The sequence below is a fragment of the Candida dubliniensis genome, chromosome 1 (genome assembly GCF_000026945.1).
Source record: "Candida dubliniensis CD36 chromosome 1, complete sequence".
NCBI lineage: Eukaryota > Fungi > Ascomycota > Pichiomycetes > Serinales > Debaryomycetaceae > Candida > Candida dubliniensis.
The window spans coordinates 348,431-371,155 of record NC_012860.1 but is presented as its reverse complement, the minus strand read 5'-3'; the positions used below and the strand labels follow the sequence as shown (position 1 = coordinate 371,155).

General features: G+C 30.1%; 6 protein-coding genes and 2 non-coding genes across 8 annotated transcripts, besides 3 other annotated features; 4 read left to right on the top strand and 4 right to left on the bottom strand. All coding sequences in view use genetic code 12, as the record gives it.

Annotated features, from left to right (window-relative positions):
• Positions 1 to 1,271: 1,271 nt before the first annotated feature.
• Positions 1,272 to 1,344, bottom strand: tRNA-Ala (AGC). The gene has a single exon. It is a non-coding gene; the product is annotated as a tRNA-Ala (tRNA).
• A 14-nt stretch (positions 1,345 to 1,358) lies between these two features.
• Positions 1,359 to 1,662: a mobile genetic element (truncated).
• A 712-nt stretch (positions 1,663 to 2,374) lies between these two features.
• Positions 2,375 to 2,624: a mobile genetic element (partial).
• Positions 2,625 to 3,262: 638 nt separating this feature from the next.
• On the bottom strand, positions 3,263 to 5,266 carry CD36_01570 (conserved hypothetical protein; the record flags this gene model as incomplete). Its single annotated transcript, XM_002416789.1, has 1 exon — positions 3,263 to 5,266. One exon carries the CDS (start codon positions 5,264 to 5,266, stop codon positions 3,263 to 3,265), a length of 2,004 nt encoding a protein of 667 aa, XP_002416834.1.
• A 2,367-nt stretch (positions 5,267 to 7,633) lies between these two features.
• Positions 7,634 to 10,798, bottom strand: CD36_01560 (Nuclear actin-related protein, subunit of chromatin-remodeling enzyme complexes, putative; the record flags this gene model as incomplete). The annotated part of the gene is made up of 1 exon (XM_002416788.1): positions 7,634 to 10,798. The coding sequence occupies one exon, from the start codon at positions 10,796 to 10,798 to the stop codon at positions 7,634 to 7,636; it is 3,165 nt and encodes a 1,054-aa protein (XP_002416833.1).
• A 506-nt stretch (positions 10,799 to 11,304) lies between these two features.
• Positions 11,305 to 11,607: a mobile genetic element (truncated).
• A 1,577-nt stretch (positions 11,608 to 13,184) lies between these two features.
• CD36_01550 (succinyl-coa ligase [GDP-forming] alpha-chain, mitochondrial precursor, putative) lies at positions 13,185 to 14,156 on the top strand (the record flags this gene model as incomplete). Its single annotated transcript, XM_002416787.1, has 1 exon — positions 13,185 to 14,156. The coding sequence occupies one exon, from the start codon at positions 13,185 to 13,187 to the stop codon at positions 14,154 to 14,156; it is 972 nt and encodes a 323-aa protein (XP_002416832.1).
• Positions 14,157 to 14,649: 493 nt separating this feature from the next.
• Positions 14,650 to 15,168, top strand: CD36_01540 (conserved hypothetical protein; the record flags this gene model as incomplete). Its single annotated transcript, XM_002416786.1, has 1 exon — positions 14,650 to 15,168. The coding sequence occupies one exon, from the start codon at positions 14,650 to 14,652 to the stop codon at positions 15,166 to 15,168; it is 519 nt and encodes a 172-aa protein (XP_002416831.1).
• A 418-nt stretch (positions 15,169 to 15,586) lies between these two features.
• Positions 15,587 to 20,377, top strand: CD36_01530 (separase, putative; the record flags this gene model as incomplete). The annotated part of the gene is made up of 1 exon (XM_002416785.1): positions 15,587 to 20,377. The coding sequence occupies one exon, from the start codon at positions 15,587 to 15,589 to the stop codon at positions 20,375 to 20,377; it is 4,791 nt and encodes a 1,596-aa protein (XP_002416830.1).
• Positions 20,378 to 20,752: 375 nt separating this feature from the next.
• On the top strand, positions 20,753 to 20,834 carry tRNA-Ser (TGA). Its single transcript has one exon. It is a non-coding gene; the product is annotated as a tRNA-Ser (tRNA).
• A 103-nt stretch (positions 20,835 to 20,937) lies between these two features.
• On the bottom strand, positions 20,938 to 22,347 carry CD36_01520 (inosine 5'-monophosphate (IMP)-specific 5'-nucleotidase, putative; the record flags this gene model as incomplete). Its single annotated transcript, XM_002416784.1, has 1 exon — positions 20,938 to 22,347. The coding sequence occupies one exon, from the start codon at positions 22,345 to 22,347 to the stop codon at positions 20,938 to 20,940; it is 1,410 nt and encodes a 469-aa protein (XP_002416829.1).
• Positions 22,348 to 22,725: the final 378 nt, after the last annotated feature.

Genomic DNA, 22,725 nt, shown 5'->3' with positions numbered 1-22,725 from the left:
ACCACTACCACTACCACTACCACAACCACCATGTATGATGATGTATGACAACGAATTACCTTTTTTGAAAAATTAAAGGGAAAAATTATATCAAGATTTTTTTTTTTTTTCTTTTTTTTGATGAAAGTTTAAATCTCTCATTTCTCTTTTATAAGGAGGCAAGGGGGGGGGGGCGGTGGTTTTTCTTTTTGGTATGTGGACAATTAGCAGTTTGATTGTTCTCTCATTAGTTGTATCAAGTAATTCACAATTTCTAGAAGTCACAAATTGATCATTACATTTAACTAGTATATATTATTCAACGTATAATCTAACTATATAAAAGTGAATGAGTTTGCCATCAATTACATACAACTGTAAGCAGGACATGTGTGTGGTTTTATTTAGTGCTTACCTTTCGTCTTTTTATCGTTGACTATAGGAATATCATTATTTCCAATCCTAATATCCTGACTCTTACAAGTTTATAGGATTTCTGACTTCTTATTTTTTTTTTTTTTTCATCTATTGTATAGTAAACTTTTTTGAACTACTTGAAAGTTTGCCTTGACTGATAAGTTTATCTTAACAATGTTGTAACCAAAAAACAAAGAGAGATAGTAGGCAATTATCCTTTCTTCCATCCATTTCAAATAATATGCTTCTTTTCCACGGAGTTTTATAGTAACAGCCACTAAATTCCAGTTTTAGTAATTCGATCGGAGTTTTTTTTTTTTTTTCTTTAGGTGCATCCAAATAGAAACCTCTAGATATCCATGGCAATTATTAATGATTACGATAACAATTGACAGCATATGTCAACAATAGAAACCTAATGATTTATCTTTCTTTTTGTGAGCTAAACACCATATTAATGGTAAATCAGGACGAATGGATAAAATTAGGTTTTTGTGTCGATATCAAGATTCTTTCTTGTTCATACTTTTTATCGATTGTTTTACCTAATGACTAATCATTATTATTACGCAATGGGTATTAAATATGATTAAGATATATATAACCCAAAATAACACAAACGGGTATTATTATCCATGGTTGATGTGATTATAAATCAAGGCTTTCGGAGATTAGCAATTATTTCATTTTATCAAGAATATTTACAATGTTGGTAAGAAATACAGCCAGTCAATTGTCACCGTCATACTATCAGCTATTGTTTTTTTTGGAAATGAAAAATAAAAAATAAAAAAGGAAAAAGGCAAGCAAGCTTCAATTAAAACTGATTTGGTTTTACTCTTGGTTTGTAAAAATAATTAAAAAAAAAACAATTATGGACGAGATAAGAGTCGAACTCATGACCTTTCCCATGCTAAGGGAACGCGCTACCAACTACGCCACACGCCCAGATTTGTTGATGTTGTTGTATATTCAACCCTTCCTGAATATTCCGATTCGGTTGTTGTTACTTTATTAATATTGTTCGTTTATCGACTTGACGATTCGTCGTTTATATTATTTATCTATTTCTATTTTCGGTGGTTTGCCAAGAAGCTCGTTCCCGACTTCTTGCTATTAATTAATTAATTAGTTAGTATTCAGAGTGGTGTGACCTCTCTCGTCACTCTAATTTTCGGTCTATTTAAAGGGTCCTATTTTCCTTTAAACTTTTATATATTTTTATACTTTTAAATACAACAAGTTTTATTTTAGATCATCATCCGTTGGTTGTGATGTTGCTCAAGAAATAATTCGTACTTTTCATATTCAAGGACATGTTGGAATTACAAAGTTATACTGGACAATTCAACCATATGTGTATGTTCATAAATTGTTGCCAATGATTACTGAGATAGTGAATGCTTGTGATACATATTCATGAGAGCAGACTTGATATTGGGGCTTGAGACCGGAAAAGTAGAAATGTTTGAGAATATCTTCATTCTGCCATACCAGATCTACCATTCTAATACCTTGAACAAGCTCATCCATGTAATCAGCAGCGGGTCCTGTTTGACTACCATGTTCTAACTTCCACAAAATATTCTTCTGGTAATTCGGGTTCAAAATGGGTATGTTTGAACGACTTCACAAAATAGCGCCACCCTTTCTGTAAAAACAACGATTCACAACTGCTATACCATAACAGCGCCTGCCCTGTCAAATACCTGGAAGCATACTTAACCAACTCCTTATCTTTGTAACCTCTAAGGGCTCCATACTTCTCAACTTCATTGATGAAGACCAATACGTCTACCGGATCCTTTTTCTTACCAGCAAATTCCTTAGGATTACGAGACGTATTCCTTCGGCTACGGCGTTGACCATATTGTGGTAAATTTTATCGTCCATTGTTTGAAAGATTATTCCAATTTGGTTTTCTAGTGATTGTGATAGTTTTTAAGTGGTAATTTGCAAATATGAGGGGGGCGTCGTCCTCGATTGCTTTTTGCCACGGTTGACTTCCTAATGGTGTAACTTACACTGATTATGAATGTTTAACCTTTATTAACAATTATTAATAGCGAACCAACTCTTTAGAAGTTGGTATTAGTTTAGGATTTATAAGATAACTAACATTAATATATTATTGATTAACTGTTATATATTAAAAAAAAATTATTTTTCATCATCATCATCACCATCATCATGTTTAATTACAAATTCTCTTATTATTTCTGGATTATTTTAGATTAAGAAACAAAAATGTTTATGTTGTAATGATATCTTTCCAGTTACCAAAATAAAGACAATGAGTTTGGGTTATATCTATCATGGTTATATGACTAGCCGACCTTCGATTACATGGCATTTGACCATAATCATTGAACAGTTTGATTATCCATTATTATTTGAAATATTACTTCCAAAAGAACTCAACCAGTATGATATTGAAAACGGTTCAAATATACCAAGGAAAAAAACAAAGTAATACATTAAAAATCAAAGAAATAACCTTGAAGTCTATTATTATTAGGTATGATGGTATAATTTGAATTGTTTAATTTTATCACTAATAATAATGACAGTTGTAATAGGATATTTAATATATTCTTTTATTCTACTCTACATGTATATACGTATAAATTTATCTTTTTGTATAAGAACTTTCATTCCCATAACAGTAAATAAACCAAAAATTAAAAAAAGAAACAAACGAAGAAAGGTATATGTGACTAATATTTATCTCGAGGACTTATCATCATCATCATCATCATCATCATCATCATCATCATATTAATCATTGTAATTTATTGCAATCAATTCTATTTATAGAATGATTGATTTTATGACGTTATTCTCTATTTCTCGGTCTTCCCGTGCATCAATAATCCATAATTAATTTACGTTTTTTCAAAGGACTTTTATTATTCCCACCACCACCACCACCACCACTAGCAATATTAGAATTCTTAATTGAAGTAGTAGTAGTACTAGTTGTTGTTGTTGTATTACCAACATTAACAGTTTTTTCATTTCTTTTTTGAACGTGTAATTGAGTCAAATTTTGTTTTAATTTTAAATCTTTATCAAAATCCCATAATAATTTTTTCCATTGACTTAATAATTGATGTAATTCAAATAATTTCATTAAATTTTTCTTATAACTTGAATTATTACTATTTGATGAAGTTGATGAATTTTGTAATAAATGATTATATAATTGAGAATATTCTTTATATTTGATTCTAAATTTATTAGCCAAATTCGTATAATAATCCATTTTCGATGATAAAGAAGGTGGTAAATTTTGTTGATCTTGATTAGATAATCCAAAAGTGGTGTTAGATGAAGAAGAAGATGATGATGATGAATAATAATGATCATCAAATTCTTGTTCTGAAGGAGGTGAATTATAATTCAGTTTATAACTAGTTGCATTAGTAGTACCAATGTTAGACGTTAAATTATCATCAGATAACGAAGAATTGGAACTTGAACTGGAACTTGATAATTTTCTTTTCCTTGATTTTGAAGATTTAGATGAAACATCACTACTACTTGGGGTATTTATTCCTGTAGGACTTTTCGAAATCAGTTTAGTGATTCTATTCCCATTTTTTTTTACTTCAATAGGGTTAGTTGATGCTGATGATACTGATGGTGAGGTAGTTGTAGATATTGATGTATGCTGTTGTTGTTGTTGTTGTGGTGGTGGTGGTGGTGGGGTACTCGCTACTGGTGGTCGAGTTGGAAATTTCTTTTTCGACACCAATAATCCACCACCAAGATGACTGTTAGTCTTTTCTTCACCATTGTTTGTACTAGTATTATTATTATTACTATTATTATGATGTCGACTTTCATTATTATAATCATTATTAATAATTTTCTTTCTTAATGGATGAGTTAAAGAAAATCCTATTCTTGTCAAGGCATTATTAACATTATTCAACACTAAAGATCTTTCATAATCATTATATTGCCATTTCCAAGGTAACAATTCTTTATAACTTTTATCTTTTAAAATGAAACATTTCTCCATTCCAGTATTATTAGATTTGACGGGTTTGGAATTATTATCATTATCATAATCATAATCACTATAAGGAAATTTATCTTGTTGAATAAATTGATCTTTAGGATTATATAATTGACCATAAACATTTAACCAATTATAAAGTTCTTCTTCATCATAATTTAGTATAGTTATAATATGAGGTAATGTAATTGGTCCTAATGCTAATAAATGCAAAAATTTCTTGAAAATCGTTGTCGTGGTATCAAGTGCCTCGTAGTTGTTACCTTCATCCAATACTTTGTATGGATTACGAGAATCACCACCATAAACATCAATTATGGATTTCTGTTTTTGTGGTGATAGTTGTTTTTCTTTCCTATTATTATTAGACGGTATAATAGTAGTATTATTCAAATCTTTAGGGGTACCTATTGGAGTTATAATACTGGAATGGACATCACGATCTTTCTCAACGTCATTACTAACACGATTAGAAGTATTGTAATGTTTGATTTTCTTGGAATCAGTGACCACGGTTAATTTATTGATTATTCTTCCATCATAATTATTGTTAGAATATACATCAATAGGTAAATTCTCGGGGAATTTCAAACATGGATATTGTATTTCATCATTTAATTTAATAGATACTTGACCATTTTTAACTACCAATTTAATTTTATTACCAGAAGAAGGAGTCTTTGCAATATATGATTTTAATTGATGAATGAAATCTTGATTTAATTTGATTGATAATGCGATATTAGGGGATGAAGTTGAAGATGAAGATGAATGTAGTGGTGGAGGCAAGTCCGCTATTAGTATATTACCAGCATTACTAGAGGTAGTAGCACTAGTTATAGACATTTGAATAGCAAATAGTTAATGATCCTGGATGCTTGGTAAAGTTGAGTAGGAAAATGGAAAGAAAGAAAGAAAGAAAGAAAAGTAAATGAGTAAGTAGTTGAATGGAATGGAGGGGAGGGGAGGGGGAGGATATAGTAATATTGGTAGTAAAGTAGGAAAATTAAAAAAAGAAAAATAGTTGTTAAAAAGAAGTAAATTGAAGAAGGAAAAAGGAAAAGAACTTAAATTAAATTAAATTAAATCAGTATTAGTATATAACCGAATATAAAGTATAATGAGTAGAAGTAGTAGTAGGAGTAGTAATAATAATAAAGTATGAGAGAGAGAGAGAGAGAGAGTATGTGTGTGTGAGTGTGAGTGTGTGAAAGGGTTAAAACAAAAAAAGAAATTATTTTTATTTTCTCTTTTTCAATCCCATTTCACTTCACACGCATTACCCACAAAGGAAGAAGAAGAAGAAGAACACAGTTATTTTTATTACACAAAAGCTATCCACCACCACAAGAGAATGTAAATTCTTTTACTGACAATCAATCAATCAAATTACCAACCAACCAACCAACTCTTACATATATAAATCAAAAGAATTCTTTTACTTGATTATTCCTTAAATTTATACTTAGCTTTATAGTTTCACCAAGTAGGTTATACTACCTGTTATGGTATTGAAATTCAATAGTGTGACACAATTATACTGTAAAAGGTGTAGTAATGGTAGTTATGTACATGTGAGTATTGTTTTATGTTACAATTTGCTTAACTATTTCAAATCCTCCAAATAAATATTTACTACCAGAACAAGTTATTACTGATTGATTAGCTTATTGTATTGATCATCATAACAATTCTTCTGTTGAACTAAAACTAAAAAAAAAACAATAATTACATTTTTTGCATCTAAATTACGCCTCTCAAATGTGATATTTACTCTTTGTTTTTTGTTAACAAACCCACAATGTGTAACAATAAGAAAATATCAGAAACTTCTTCATATAAAATTCAACTTCACTTCACATCCCTTATTATTCTTGTATAGGGATTTTTTTTCCTTTCAAGTCGATGAAGAACTAAAATTCCAATCTATTTCAAGAAATACATATATATATATATATATATATATAATGGAAGATCATTGTAGTGGTGGTGGTGATGGACAAGGAAGAAATTATCCGATGGTCTCATTAATACGTTTGTGTAGTATTTCAATTAAGGAATGACAAATCTCCTATAATAAACATATATACTTTAGAAGTTAACAAACAATTCAATTGTACTACTCTGCTTGTAACTGGTTAATGTTAAGATATTCATGAAAGTGGAGAGTTGGTAGTATATAAAAGAGAAAGTGAGGGGGGGGTTACTACTACTATTACTACAGGTACTTCCGCTAATTTCTCGTAACCAAAATGTTTATTTTTAGGGTTAGCATGACTACCATATTGGGGCGGAATCAGCGGGACCAAGACGGGAACGGCAAGAACCAAGTGGAATCATGGTAAGGCGGCAGAAGTGGTATGATAAAAGGAAATCATCAGGCGAGAAAGAACCCGAAAAATGGTAGTAGTGTGCCAATTTGACACAAACACCAACAACGGAATCAAAAATCAAAACAATCAAATTTTTTAGACAAAATAAGGAAAACTAATTTAATATCCATAACTAAAATCTTGCCCCCACTTCATTCAACTCCTTCCAACTACCTCCAACTACCTCCTACTCCCTTCCTTGCTTATAAAATCTATGAACAGAATCAATAAGAAATTTGATATTTCAAAAAGAAATGTTTTTAACATTTTCCATACGATTTTATAATTTGAATATAATATTGGCACCAAATAATAATTTAATGTAAAATGTGTAATATATATAAAAATACCTATTAGGAAAAGAAAAGCTAATTAGACTTATGAATCATTTACATGAATGAAGACTCTATTTATAATACTACCAAGCAAAACCCAACCTTCCCTAAGCTTTTGTTATGTTGTTAATGATAGATCATTCTTTTTTTTTTTTTTTTTTAGTACTGTCATTCCTTCTTTTCTATGTGTTGCATTTTTGGTAGAGGGGGGGGGAGGGGGAGGGTGTCGTAACGAAAAATGATAAGTCTTCATCATCCCTTTCGTTTAGTGCGAGTTTCGTTTGTGTTAAACCAACAAGGATGATTGCAAAAAAAAAAAAGAACTCTTTTCATAAATATTGTATGAAACATTGCAAGCGTATATAGAGAGACATTATTAGTTGGATATTACAAGTTATCTCACTAATACAATTATGACAATTATATTAGTATGTAGGTATATACTTATAACAACCAAATCCACTTCTTCAATTCAACATGTCATATATCCTATATATTCTTACGTCTTAATAGTTGAAAATACTCTTGTAATATAAACTTCGACTACCCAATAAATCCCAATCATTTTGAGTAATCCACATTTCATTAACAACTTTTAATCTCGAATAAACACTACCACCTTTCCAATTAACCATTGATGGATCAAATTCTCTTGGTGTTGGAACAATATTCATTGTTAAAAAATGACCATTTTCTTCAATCAATTCTTCAATATAATCTAAATCTAATTTTAATTCAGTTTCATTATTGATTCTATCCATAATTTCATCAGGTATTTCAATCTCACCAACATTGACATTGTTATTGTTATTGTTATTGTTATTTTGTGCTGTTGTAGTTTCTTCTTGATTATTATTATTACTATTGTTGTTGTTGGTGGTAGTGTTAGTGTTAGTGTTAGTGGTATTATTATTAGTAGCTGATTCCATCTCTTGTTTAATTCTTTCTTGTTCAATTTCAATTAAATTCTCTTTTTTCAATAAATTCTTTTTAACTTCTTCATTTAAATATTTAATAACTAAATCAATTGCTGAAGTTGATAAAATCCTTGGTCGCCAAATATTTAATCGATCATTTAAAATTAAATCATACCCATTAATTTTACTTAATCCACCACCAACAATAATTATATTATCATAAAATTTCTTTAATTTAGTTAAATCACTGGATAATCCTGCATTAGTAATTGATTCAATAATTGCCTTTTCTAATGGTACATCAACTAATCTTTCATCTTCAATATCAAAATTAGAAGACAATAATTGATCCTCATTATTTTTTGAGTTTGTAGTATCTGTTGTAGTAGTACCATTCACTTGGCCATGATTATGTTGATGATGATGATGATGATCTTCATCTTTCTCGGTTGATTCATTTTCATTATCATTTTGATTAATTAATTTTAATAATAAATCTTCATCAGTTAAATCACAATAATTCAATTGATTTTTCAGTTTCAATTGATCTTGGGATTTACTCTTGGGATTATTTGATTTATTATTATATTGATCCAATGATTTACTAAATAAATTCTCAATTGTTGATCTCGTTGGATTCTTCAGTGTATAATAACTTGGTATTGATGGATGATGATGATGATGATGATTATTATTATTATTATTATTATTTTGAAGATTTGATTTATTGGCAGTGATTTGAAATAATTTCGGGAAAAATAATCCCATAGGAGCTAACATAACTTCATCAAATATTTTAAATGTGAATTTTTCAGTGGATTCAAATGGTTTACGTTTATAAAATTCATATAATTGTATAGCAATATCAGCATCTTGGAAAGTAATATATTTCTCTTTTAAATTTTGTGCCAATTCCCAATCTATAGCATTAATTAAATTAATATTCCTATAAGGGAATTGATCCTCAATTAATAATTTAACAAATGTTTCAGTTATATTATCTCCACCATAATTCAATAAAATTCTTGAATCACTAATAATCATTCCTTCATCAACACAACTAATTTTCGTGGTTTGTGCTCCTACATCAACAACACAAGCTGTTGACATAGTGGCTCCAAATGTTGTCGCTATTGATTCTTGAATTATTCCAACTTTTCCAAACCCAATAAATTTCAATAATAATTGACACCATATTTCAACGTATGCTTTATCATATAAATCAGGAATCAATAACATCACTTTATATTTATTAACATCAGTGGTAATTTCCAATTGTTTAAGAGAATCTATTATAATATTGCAAATATCTCCTAAAATCTCTTCTCTTGATTCATAATAATAAGAATTTTCGTTGAAATTACCATTAATCATGGGATATCTTAAAATCCATTGTGAATCAGCATTTGTATGCCCATTCCTATTTATTGCTAAATTCAATGCATCTTCTCCAACATAATACCGTTTATTTTTATTCTCTTGTTTATCAGGATTAATCCATTCTTTTTTATTAGGATCATTATGATCCTCAATTTTCTCTGATACTTGTCGTTTATTAAAATTAATTACCGTTTCTCGTGAATTAGGTAATATTCTTCGTTTATAATACCTCATTCTAGCTCGGAAATCTTTGGTGACAATTGCTTTTTGTTCATCAAAATCTTCATCAATATAATACTCCAAATCTTCTTCTTCCCCTTCTTCCCCTTCTTCTTGTCGTGATCTTTGATCATTCTTATTATTACTATTAGATTTAGGTTGTTTTAATTTTCTTCGGGGATATTTGATCTCACTATCTTCATCATATTGTGGGTTGATTATATTGGTGATATTTTTCTTCACAGCAATCACATTAGGAATAACTAATGGTACTGCATCAGTAGCTTTACCAATTCTAATATATCTTGATCCTGGTTGTAAAACTATCACATCTTCTCCAATTTTCGCCTTTTCTTGTCGAACTTCTTCTGTTTCATTTTCTTCATCTTCGACTTCTTCATCATCATCACCACCACCACCACCAGTAGTAGCACCACCACCACTACCACTACCACCACCAACAGCCATTTCTTTTTTCATTTCAAGTTCAATATCATTCAAATTAAAATCATCGAAATTCCTAATTTCTTTTTTCTCGCCATTATCTAATTGTTGTTGTTGTTGTTGTTGCTGCTGCTGATTGTTATTTTGTTGCTGTTGTTTGAGTTTTTTCATCTTTTGTTGTAATGCCCTCTCTTGACGCCAATTTCTAATAAAACTAACTTGTTCATCTTTTTTCAAATAATCGGTGAAATAATTTTTTTGATTAATTACCAGAATTGGTTTGATACTAGTTAAACTAAATCCATTTTCATTTTCAAATCTCCCAATCCCAGTTTTAGCTAAATTTTGTGCTAATGTTGCTGCAGCTTTAATTCTTCCTTCTTTACGTCGTTGTAATGTTTCTGCACTTGGTCGTTTACCTGCTACAGGACCTGGTTTATGTCTCTTTTGTGCTGATGTTTCCAAATCACCAGAAGCAGAAGAAGAAGAAGAAGATTTTGTTGTGGTAGCAGTGCCACCGGTATTAGTCTTTGTGGCAGTAGATGATGAACTACCAGGAGCATTGGGATTAGTTGGTGATTCTGGATCTTCTGATGGAAGAATAATCTCATCAGCTTGAGATGATAAAATAGGTGTTGCTGCTCTTGAATCATCAATGATATCATTATCTACCGAATATGGCGATGTAGGAGGATTAATTGCATCCAGCATTGTCAATGAGTTTGATTGATATAATTGTTTTCGTTGTTGTTTTCGTTGTTGTTGTTGTGATGGTGTTGTCACTTTTTTTTCATATTGATTTTATTTTCTGTTGCTTTGTTCGTTCGTTGTTTGATGGTTAGGAGAGTTTGCGTTCAATTTTGTCTTTCGCATTCTTTCACTTCAACAACAACCAGTTTACTTTTTATTAAAAGCTTTTCAATTCGATATCACCAGAAATTCACAAACACTCTATAAATATATCTAGAACCAAAAACCACTAAACCTCAAACCTTGATAATCTTTTTTTTTTTTGGTTTCCAGTTAATGAAAAAACTAAAAAGATTAGATTGTCCAGAAGTAAGCAAGATATCTAACCATTGTTTACGCTACCAAGATTTTGTAGTCTTTGAAATCACGGTTTTACCATCCTATAACTCCCATGTTGATCTATCTACTGATTTGTTATATGTTTAGACTATGTACTACATTGTTAGAGTAGTAATATTGTTCTCACCTGTTGGAATGAGAAGTTTTGCTTCTTAGTCTGGAATAAACCAAAAGTAGAATATGGAGTAGACATGACGATGAAAATTTTTTTATTATATTACAGTTAATCAGTAGTATATTAATCTTAGTTATCTTATAAATCCTAAACTAATGCCAACTTCTAAAGAGTTGGTCCACTATTCATAGTCGTTAATATAGGTCGTACATTCATAGTCAGTATGAGTTACACCAATATGAAATCAACCGTGCCAAAAAGCAATCGAGGATGCAATTACCACTTTATACTTTTAAAACTGTCTGGCAACTTCATTACCATATCTCAACAGTTACTAAAAATGTAAAGATAGATGGTAATTTGAGGAAAATCCTCTATTACAAGAATACAATTAACGATTGTTATACGGAAGAATCCAGTCGCAAAAACCTTATAAATCAGTCTTATTCCTCACATTACGAATAATAATTCACCGCTTGTACAAGTTATTGAAAAATCGAAACTGATCCGGAAAATTACAAACTAACTAGTGAGAATTCTTGGTCTATATATAGTAGAATTCCTTTAACCGTGGCTCCATCTTAGAACCACCGTATTCTCTTTGACAAAAACCTTATTGGCATGATATTTCCTTTCATAGTATTGTCAAGCACAACCATGTAAATATACGTAAAGCCTATTTCTTACCATGTTAGATATCGTTATTTCGTGAAACTATTGATATTTGTTATATATTACACGACTATTTGTTATTTTATTAAGGTTTATTCTTATAACATTTTATATAACCACGACTCTTTATATATATTATTTTAGTACTACTACATCATACTTGTACTACTATATTCTTTGTTATCCAGATATTTCAGAACTAATACAAACATTATACACAATCAGATTTAAAAGGGTTTCCTTACCATCTGAAGAAGAAGAGCTAGTGAGACATTGCGCACTCATTTCCGAACGTAACATAATTGTTTTTTTGGTCTCAAAGATATTTCTTTTTTCTTCCAATTGACCGAGGCTCGGAAGTTGCAGGAATCAATTCTTCTTCGCTTCCCCTCCTCTTGCTCCAACCAATCACTCTCCGTATAGATGAATATAAAAATAATCCTATTCCTATTGTAGAATCCAAACTGTAAAGTAGTCGGCCCATAAAGACTCATAACTGTATTCTAATTGTTGGTAGGTATCATCATTATCATTGCAAGATGAGCGACTTAAACCAGAAAATGTCGAGCAGAAATGCTCTTCCCCATCTTGTTACGTGTGTATTATAAAGAATGTCGTTTTTTTTTTTTCCATTGTTTCCTCGTGCCGTTTTTCCCCCGTGCTCCTCGTCCCCCGCCACCCGGCTGTTTTTAATTGAGTACTCAAATAAAGAGCCTAACCTGTCCGAACAATAAAGATAACAACAAAAACAACAACAATAAGAAAAAAAATGGGGCAATAAATATTTGACCAATCATAATTAATCAGTCTACAATAAATAGGTATTAACACTGTTCATATTTTCAGCCCTTATCAATATTCAATGGATTTTGTGGAAGTACTAGAGGTTGTAGAACAACTTGGAGGGAGAGGGTGGTGAAGAATCTGAATGAGTGGGCTCGGAGGAGACACTTACAGGACGACATTAATTAGTATGAGAGAAAAAAACTGTCAAAACAAATAAAATGGAGAACAAAAACAAACACTCACCTACCTAAACCACATCAAGCCGAAACTGAGCAAGAAATAGTGAACTTTCTTTTTTTTTTTTTTTTTTTCATTTGAAACGTTCCAACAATTTGTTTTACTCTCTTCTTGATTTTTTATCATATTCTTTCATATTCAATTTTATCTGAACGTAATTATTCCATTTTAACCAACCATCCCCTTTCATTCCTCACAATGTATAGACAATTTACACGTGGATTTTCCTCCTCTTTGCCAGCCAGAAATTATGCATCAACCATCAAAAACTTGAAGGTTACCAAGGACACAAGAGTTATTTATCAAGGGTTCACTGGTAAACAAGCTACATTCCATGCTGAACAAGCAATTGCTTATGGTACCAATGTTGTTGGTGGTATCAACCCAAGAAAAGCCGGTACCACCCATTTGGATAGACCAGTTTTCGGTACCGTTGCTGAAGCCATCAAAGAAGCTGGTGCCAGTGCCACTGGTATTTTTGTCCCACCACCACTTGCTGCTGCTGCCATTGAAGAAGCCATTGCTGCTGAAATCCCATTGGCAGTTGCTATTACTGAAGGTATTCCTCAAAAAGATATGGTTAGAATTGCCCAAATCTTAAAGACTCAAGATAAGACCAGATTGGTTGGTCCAAATTGTCCTGGTCTTATTGCTCCAGATCAATGTAAGATTGGTATTATGCCATCCAGTATCCACAAAAGAGGTAAAGTAGGTGTCATTTCCAAATCAGGTACTTTGACTTATGAAGCTGTTGCTCAAACTACTGCCGTTGGTTTAGGTCAATCATTAGTCATTGGTATGGGTGGTGATCCATTCCCTGGTACCAACTTCATTGATGCCTTGACTTTATACTTGAATGACCCAGAAACTGAAGGTATCATTATGATTGGTGAAATTGGTGGTAGTGCTGAAGAAGAAGCTTCTGAATTCTTAAAACAACACAACTTGACTAGACCAGAAGGTCCTAAACCTGTTGTTGGTTTCATTGCTGGTGTTTCCGCTCCACCAGGTAGAAGAATGGGTCATGCTGGTGCCATTGTTGCTGGTGGTAAAGGTGATGCCAAATCTAAGATTGCTGCTTTGGAATCTGCTGGTGTTGTTGTTGAAAAATCACCAGCTAGATTAGGTAACTCATTGTTGGCTGAATTCAAAAACAAAAACTTGTTATAAGTATTATAGTTGAACGAATTGGGAAATTAAAAAAAAAAAATAACCAAAACGAAAAATATCGATTCTAAATATACTATAATAATAATATAAGAAATGTGATACTAAGGGAAGGTGATGTGTGTGTGTGTGTGAATGGAGATGGATTTATCGTTTCTACTTCTTTTTTTTTTCTTCATTTATGTGCGTTTTGTCAATTGTTTGCAAAAGTTTTATATCAAGAAACGTTTATTACACAATTTATAGAATCTGCAGTCATATGAATATACATAGAAGATAATTAAGGATTGATCTAATCTTGGTGGTGATATTGATCTGATATGGAGATCCAAGATATTGGTATGTATTGCACGACCATACAAATTTCCTGCGAATGGATTCAACGAGAAGAAAGAAAAAATTTTATAACAACCCAGTTTTCAAACTTTTAAGAGTATTGTGTTGATAAAACGACTACAAAAGCAAAGACATTCTATAGATAATATCTACTACCACAATGCTCAGGACATTTCTTTTGCCTACTGTGCGTTCAATTCAATTGAAATCGGTGATATCTCCTGTATCCACTACTACTACTCTTCCATCAATTACATGTATTTCCTTTGCATCTAATTTTTCAACATCATCAATAAACTATAAAACCAATACATCAACAAGAACTAAAGAAAATGTTCATGATTTATCGACATTCTTAACCTTAATTGGTCGGAATAGCATTGAATATAAAGATTTATTTGAAGATGATTTGAATAAGTTCTTATCAACAACATCTGCACAAATGAAAAATATGGGTATTGATACTCGACCAAGAAGATATTTATTACGATGGAGACATAAATTTATTAATGATTTAGAACCATTAAGAGAACATAAATTGGGTAAGAAAAGAAATGGTGGTGAAAGAAAGGCAAAAACTGTTATTGCCAAAAGACAAGCTTTGGAACGTTTGGAAGAAAAAGAAAAATGGGCACAAGAAGAATTGGAAGCTGAAAAGAGAGGTGAAAGATTGTTTTAGGTTTAGTAGTTGGGTTTTTGATTTATCATGCAGATATATTCAGACCATGTATACAAGTATATGTGTCAAGAAGGACGAAAAGTTACTATCAAAATTGATGATAATTTGGTTATTGTTATTATAAGTCACTGTAAATAGAATATAGACAATTTTGATAGGTCTAATTTTGTTGATTTTGATGTAGAAAAGGATTTGATGATGATTAATGCAATGTGTAGTGTGGTTTTGATCTGAGTATGTGTGTTGCGGTGGTAGTGGGAATAACAAAAAAAACGTAAACATAAACAAAACAAAACATAAAAAAAAAAAAAACGCCTTTACAAATATTACACCTTTCATTAACTTACTGTATTTAGGCATTTGTTTTTTAACACAGTTTGATTCAGCCTAGTTTGCAATAATTATTCATTATCCCATTATGGATAACTCATTGGATCAAAAACTATTGGCGTTTATATCATCACAATCAACACTCAAACCATTGTCACCAAGCAAATCAAATAACCTCCCCAAAACTGATATAAAATCACTTGAATCATTGTGTGTTGCATCATTAGACACTCTTTTGAATAATAATGGAGTTTCTAATAGCAATAGTAGTGTCTTGGCATTAGACTCGCTTGATGCTATTGAAATACGATTGCGTGGGTTGTATTTGATTTATGCTGATGACCCGCGGAAGTCATTTGATATACTACGGAAACATCAATTATTTATTGTTAAATTATTTAATCTTAAACAAATCCATTATGTTTATCAAAATCTAAATGTTTTGTTTGATGAAATTAATAAATTATTCATGATTGAACCCATGTCCAAAAGTACTATTTTTACAGGTATCGAATTTACTGATTTCAGTAATTGGAACGATGAGACAAGTTTCTTCAATGCAAACAGAAAAGATATATCCCAATTGATTGTTGCCTTTCATTTCTTAATTTTACAATGGATAGCACAATATGTTTCCAAGAATTTAAAGTCAATATTAATGCAAAAGGATCAGGTTATCGGTCTAGATGAATTTTGCAATATCCCACGAATGTTTTTAAATTCCAGTAATTTTAGAAAATGGCAATTATTGAGTGTTAATGAAAACTTGGTTAAATATAACAGTAATAATGTTAAATTGATTTCTGGGTTTATAAAAGTATTCCAAAGTATTAAAGCGTCGTCGTCCTTATTAAAATATGTCAATTTGACTAATTGTTTGAGATTGAAGTTATGTGAATTTACAAAAGACAAGTCGTTATTAAAGTCAATTGGATTTTCCTCTGAGTTAATTCCATTCATCAATGATGAGGATATAAATATTAATGAGTTTATTCATAGACATGTCCCAGAAATATCTGAAGTTTCCAATGAATTGCAGGCTCAGTTATTAGAGTCACCACATCTTATCAGTGATAGCGATTTTCTTCGAAATCTACAGAATGATTTACAATTATCAATAGATAAATGTCAAATAATAATTTCAGCTTTTAATACATTTAAATACAACCTCAAATCACTCCTGAGCCAACAATTGTCAATTCTTGATTTAATCACAATACATTTGAAGGATTCATTAGATGAATCAGTAATTCCCATATTATCTCAACTGTTTCAAATTTATAATCATTTTAAATTAATAAAAAGAATGAGAAACATTTCTAATTTATTATTCAATTTGGGGAACAAATCAAACAATGATATTTATCGGAACTTGGCAGTTGACTATGAATGTGTAATATTTGAGATTTCTCCAAGTAATGACAACTTTAAACAGTTTTATAATAAATTGACAAGAACACAAGTTGCCACTTCGGTATTTGGCAAGGTTCTAGTGTGTTTTGAAAGTTATATGGGCTTGACAAACAATAAGGATTATGATATCAATGGAACGTTAACTCAAATTATTTGTAAAACTTTATTACAAATTTCAAATTATACTCCATTAAATAGCATCAAAGATGAGAATTTCAAATTTAATGTGATTAATGATATTTTCCAATTTATGGAGAAATCAAATAATACAACTGAAAAAACTAAAGTTTGCAATTCAATTATTGAATCCACCACTTGGAGTAATCAATTGATTGAATGCAAAATATACTATCAATACTATAACGTCAATGGACTTGAAAAGTATTTGGATTTGGAGGAAAAATCTTGTGATAATCAATTAATAACTTCTGGTTTACAATTTCAGAGATTGGTAACATTTGGTTGGAATGAAACTTTATTAATAGAATGTTTGAATAATTTAAAGTATGGGTTAAATGATAACTCCGCGGAACTTGATTTATTTGAACTAAAGATAATTAAGCAAGTCTTATTATATATAAAATATAATGGGATGATTGATGAATTGGTTGTTATTATTGAAATTTTACTAGTCAAATCAATTAAACATGAACAATTTGAGAAATTTCTTTTATTTGAATATGCACGAGCATTATTGTATCAAGCCAACAACTCAACCACAAATAATGACAAGTTTTCACAAGTGTTCAATGATTTGAAGAAACTTTCACAGAATTGGAAATCATTTGATGATATTATTGAATTGAGTTTGTTACAATTACAATACTTCATACATACCAAGAATTCAACGAAAGCAAAAGATAGATTTAATGGAATTTTACAAACACTTTTGAAAAAACCTCAATTCAATATATCAAAATCAAAGAATTTACCGATTGTTTCCAAATTACAAAACTTTTTGATTTTAGGAAGATTTCAATTACTTGCTTGTCAGATCAATAATCATATTATACATAATAAAATCGATGCCTTTAATAATATTAAAACAGGGATTCAATTATTGTATTCAATTATGAAAAAACTTCCTACTAATATTGACAAAATATCATGGCAAGAACTTAAATGGGAAATTACTCGATTATTGTTTGATAGTTATAAATTGGCAATTGATTCATCAATTGATACTGGAATATCTCGAGACATCCCTTTGTTTTTAAATGAATGGGTTAAACTCAATAACAGTATTGGTAATGATATACCGATTGTTAATTGTATTAATGAATTTGAAATTGGTCAATATGGATTGCTTGCCAATAATGAATTTCAAAAATATATTGAAATTGCTGAAAATAGACTTAAACATGATCTTGTTGGGAAAAATAATACTGTTAAACAATACATTAATAGATACCACGATGATGAGTCTAAGAAATTTGAAAGAAATGATATTATTTGGAAACAATCGTCTAGTAGTCATCAATTAAAGAGTCTTGTGAGGTCTATCCTTAATTCAGATAATTCACTCAGTGACGTACTGAAATCAGTACAATTATTGCCTTGTGTTGTTGGTGAGAGTTCCACTTTATGTTCTAAAGATTTACTTGATAATTTAATTCAATTAAAAAATGAAACATTAATGGAAATAACTGATTCTGGGAAATCTCGTTCATTATCATTATGTCAACAACAAGAACTAATTGCTAATATGAATCAAACTGTTTGTTTATTGTCTTCTTTGACTTCGTTTAGAGGTGATGGTTTGTTATCGGAGATTTATTATCTTCAAGATTATGTTAGAAATCTACCATTTTCTAATGAACGCAAATTAATGAATTCTTTGAAGAATGATGAGAGTAATGACTTGTTACCTCGTGCATTAGACCTCAGTCAATTTGACGATCCAAGTAACAACAACACTATCAAGAGTGGTGGTATGATAGATTTTAATGTTGATTTACAGCTTTATTTACCTAATAATTGGATTCTTGTTACATTGGATATTTGTGAGAATACTGGAGATTTATTGATTTCCAAATTAACCAAAGGATCACCAAGTCCAATTTTTATAAGGTTGCCATTACTGAGATTTCCTTCAAGTTTGGATTTCAAACAATTGATGCATAATTTTGAAAAAATCATTGATGAAAGTAATTTATCAACAAAGAAGAAAACCACATCTAAAATTTTAACTGTTGAAGATAGAAAGCAATGGTGGAGGTCTCGATTCACTTTAGATTATCAATTGCAAGATATTTTACATCATGTTGAAACAAAATGGTTTGGTGGGTTTATTTCAGGTATTTTCACCAACAACAACAACAATAATAATAATATTGAAAATGAATCGAATAATGGATTTATTAAATTCAAACAAGATTTAATAAAAGTCTTAAAAGATTGTTTAACAGTAAATGATGATAAATTCAATTTAGAAGGGTTCCTTCAATTTAATGAATTTATTTATTATTGTTTTCATTCAATGGAAGAATATAATTATGAATTGGTTGATGATTTGATAAAATTTATTATTACAAATATGAATTCTCATGGTAAAATTGTTAATTCTGACAATAATGTTAAAATTAATAAATTGCACGAATCAATTAAGAACTTGATCATCAAAAATAATAAAAATAAACAAAATGTGGTCAACAACAACTGCAATTCCCAACACATTGTTTTGATTCCTAATGCAAATTGTTCTAATTTCCCATGGGAATCAATGGACTTTCTTCGTAATAAATCAATTTCAAGAATTCCATCAATTCATATGTTACTTGATCTAGTCAAATCAAAAACCAATAGTAAGAATAAATCTATGACTGTTGATAAATCAAATTTATATTATTTGATTAATCCAAGTGGTGATTTAATTCGATCAGAAAATAGATTTAAAAAAATATTTGAATCAAATTATTTATGGAGAGGGAAAATTGGACAATTATCAACTAATAGGAATGAAAATTATCAAGATTTGATATTATGTGAAATTTTGAAAAGTCACTTGTTTGTTTATATTGGTCATGGAGGTTGTGATCAATATATTAAAGTGTCAAAATTATTGAAAAAATGTGGTAATGATCAAGATTCACAGAATAAGTTACCTCCAAGTTTATTATTAGGTTGTTCGTCAGTTAAATTAGATAATTGCAATTATAACTATAATTCTAGTAAGTTACAACCACTGGGTAATATTTATAATTGGTTGAATTGTAAATCAGCAATGATACTTGGGAATTTATGGGATGTTACTGATAAAGATATTGATATATTCACGATTTCATTATTGCAAAAATGGGGGTTAATAAATGATTCCACGAATAATAATAGTAATAATAATAATAATCATGGTATGAAAAAATTGGATTTGACTAATTCTGTTGTTCAAAGTAGAGGTAAATGTACTTTGAAATATTTAAATGGATCAGCACCTGTGGTTTATGGTTTACCAATGTATTTAAATTAGACAGACATTCGTTTTTTCTTGCATATATACGACTATATAAATTAATAATAAAAGAGCATAGTTTTAATAATAACCTGATTTCTATCTAGTTGGTCTTGAACGTTGTCTTGTTTTGTTCACATTTTGATGCCGTTTTGGTAAAAATTTATAATCAAAATTTTCTTTTATCTTGAACTGTAATGATTACAACAAAAATGAATAAGTTCTGCAATATATTCCATAATAATTCAAAATAAAGCAAAGGTTGATCCTGCTATAGCTATTTTTAAGTCATAAATCACCTTTACAATCGGAAACACATCAGTATAAAGATTAGTAGAACTGAAAGATATTTCAGAACTGATTATTCTGTAGGTCATATTCGTGCGAGATTTAGGCAACTTGTCCGAGCGGTTAAGGAGAAAGACTTGAAATCTTTTGGGCTTTGCCCGCGCAGGTTCGAGTCCTGCAGTTGTCGTTATTTTTTTTTTTTTTGCTTTTGCTATTGCTTTTGCTATTGCTTTCACAACCTTCTATTAAAAAGTGTATCACAAGTTCCATGCAACAATGTATATATTATTCTAACCTTCTATAAAATCAATTAAATCGTCTAAAATGGCAACAGTTTCTCTAGGACTGGCGATCCACACTGTACAAGCACTTAATCTTGCCTTAAAATCATTAGCACCCAAACTAGCAAATTGATCACCAATATGTAAACTTTCTGATTTACCAATAGGACAAACATGATCGAATGTTTCATCATGACAAATGTATTTCTGAAGTGATTCTACTCCTAATGCTTTATCACCAATATCTACCCAAACATCACTACCACCATTAAAGGCACAAACTTTAATATCATCAACACAAAGAGCTTCAGTAGAATCGGCAAAATTTGATGATGAAGTAAGAATGGTATTTAATTTTCTTGAACATGATAATACCATTTCTTCCAATTGTTCACGTAAGATTCGACAACCAGAATTTGGTATAATCCCCACCGATCTTTCCTTTTTAATTATGGTGGTTGAATCTTCTAAATTGAAATTATTTCTTAAATAAATCAAATGCTTATAAAGAGTATCCATAATATAATTAATTTTACCAATATCCCAGTTCCTCACTTGGGGTAAAAACCATTCTTCATCATCAATAAATTTTAATCCTTTCATTTCATTATTATATCGGAATAAATAATTTGATTCTGCTCCCATAACTAATAAATTTTCCTTTTGATAAGTTTTCAAAATACAATGATTACTATTTAAATGATCAATTAATCCTTTTAATCGTTCATAATATTTTTCTGCTCCAGTTTGACGAGGATATCCGGCAGCAGTAACAACACCAACATATAATCCTAATGATAACAATTTAACTAATCGTTGAACAACTTCACTATTTTCATCTAATGATTTCCCATCTTCATATAACGTCACATCCCCATCAAATGTAATCAATTTCAACTTTTGTTGTTGCTGCTTGTTATTTATGCCATCGTCAGTATTATTATTATTATTATTATTATTATTATTATTGATGTTTTCCGTTTGTTTATAGATATTAGTAAGAGCCATAATTTGTGCTGTATTAAGTATCATTCTTACATCATTAAATGAAGGACTAACCAATCTTCTTTTTGAAATTGCTCTTCGTTCATCTTCTAATAAAAATGCATCAGCTAATGGTAATTCAGTGAAAAATTTCCCCAACGACGGTACTAAAGTTCGTAATCGACTAGTTGATTTTTTCTTTGGATCAAGTTCATTTAATTCATCTAGAAAAATTGTTTGTTTAACTAAATTTTCAACATCTTTAAAAATCTCATAATATCGACTTTGACAATTTTCAGCCACGATTTGAGCATCAGCATGAGAATCATCAGCATGTAAAACAAACGGTGTGGCTAATAATCCTTTGATCCATTCAATAAATTCGTCACGACGATGACTTTTTAATGCATATTCTACTCTATATCTAGATGTCATGGTAGGAAAGTTGTTGTTGCTGTTGTTGTTGTTGTTGTCTTTATTTTTAGTTGCTATATCTGAAAGTTTGTTAAACGGACTTGGATAAATTATATTTCAAGAAATAAAAAAAACCAAAAAGAAAAAAAATACTATTATTATTATAAATCAATTGATTTGTTTTGACAGGTATAATCCAAATTCATGCAAAAAAAAAAAAAAGGAAAACCAAACTATTGTAGTTTATTCGATTTGGAGATGGATGTGGTTGGTTGGTGGGAGAAAAAGGTGATGTATCAAAATTCGTTTCCTTTTCGTTTCATTTGCTTGTGTTCGATTAACTACACAAAAATCCTGTATATAAAACGGCCTCATAGATAAACAACATCAATATCAACA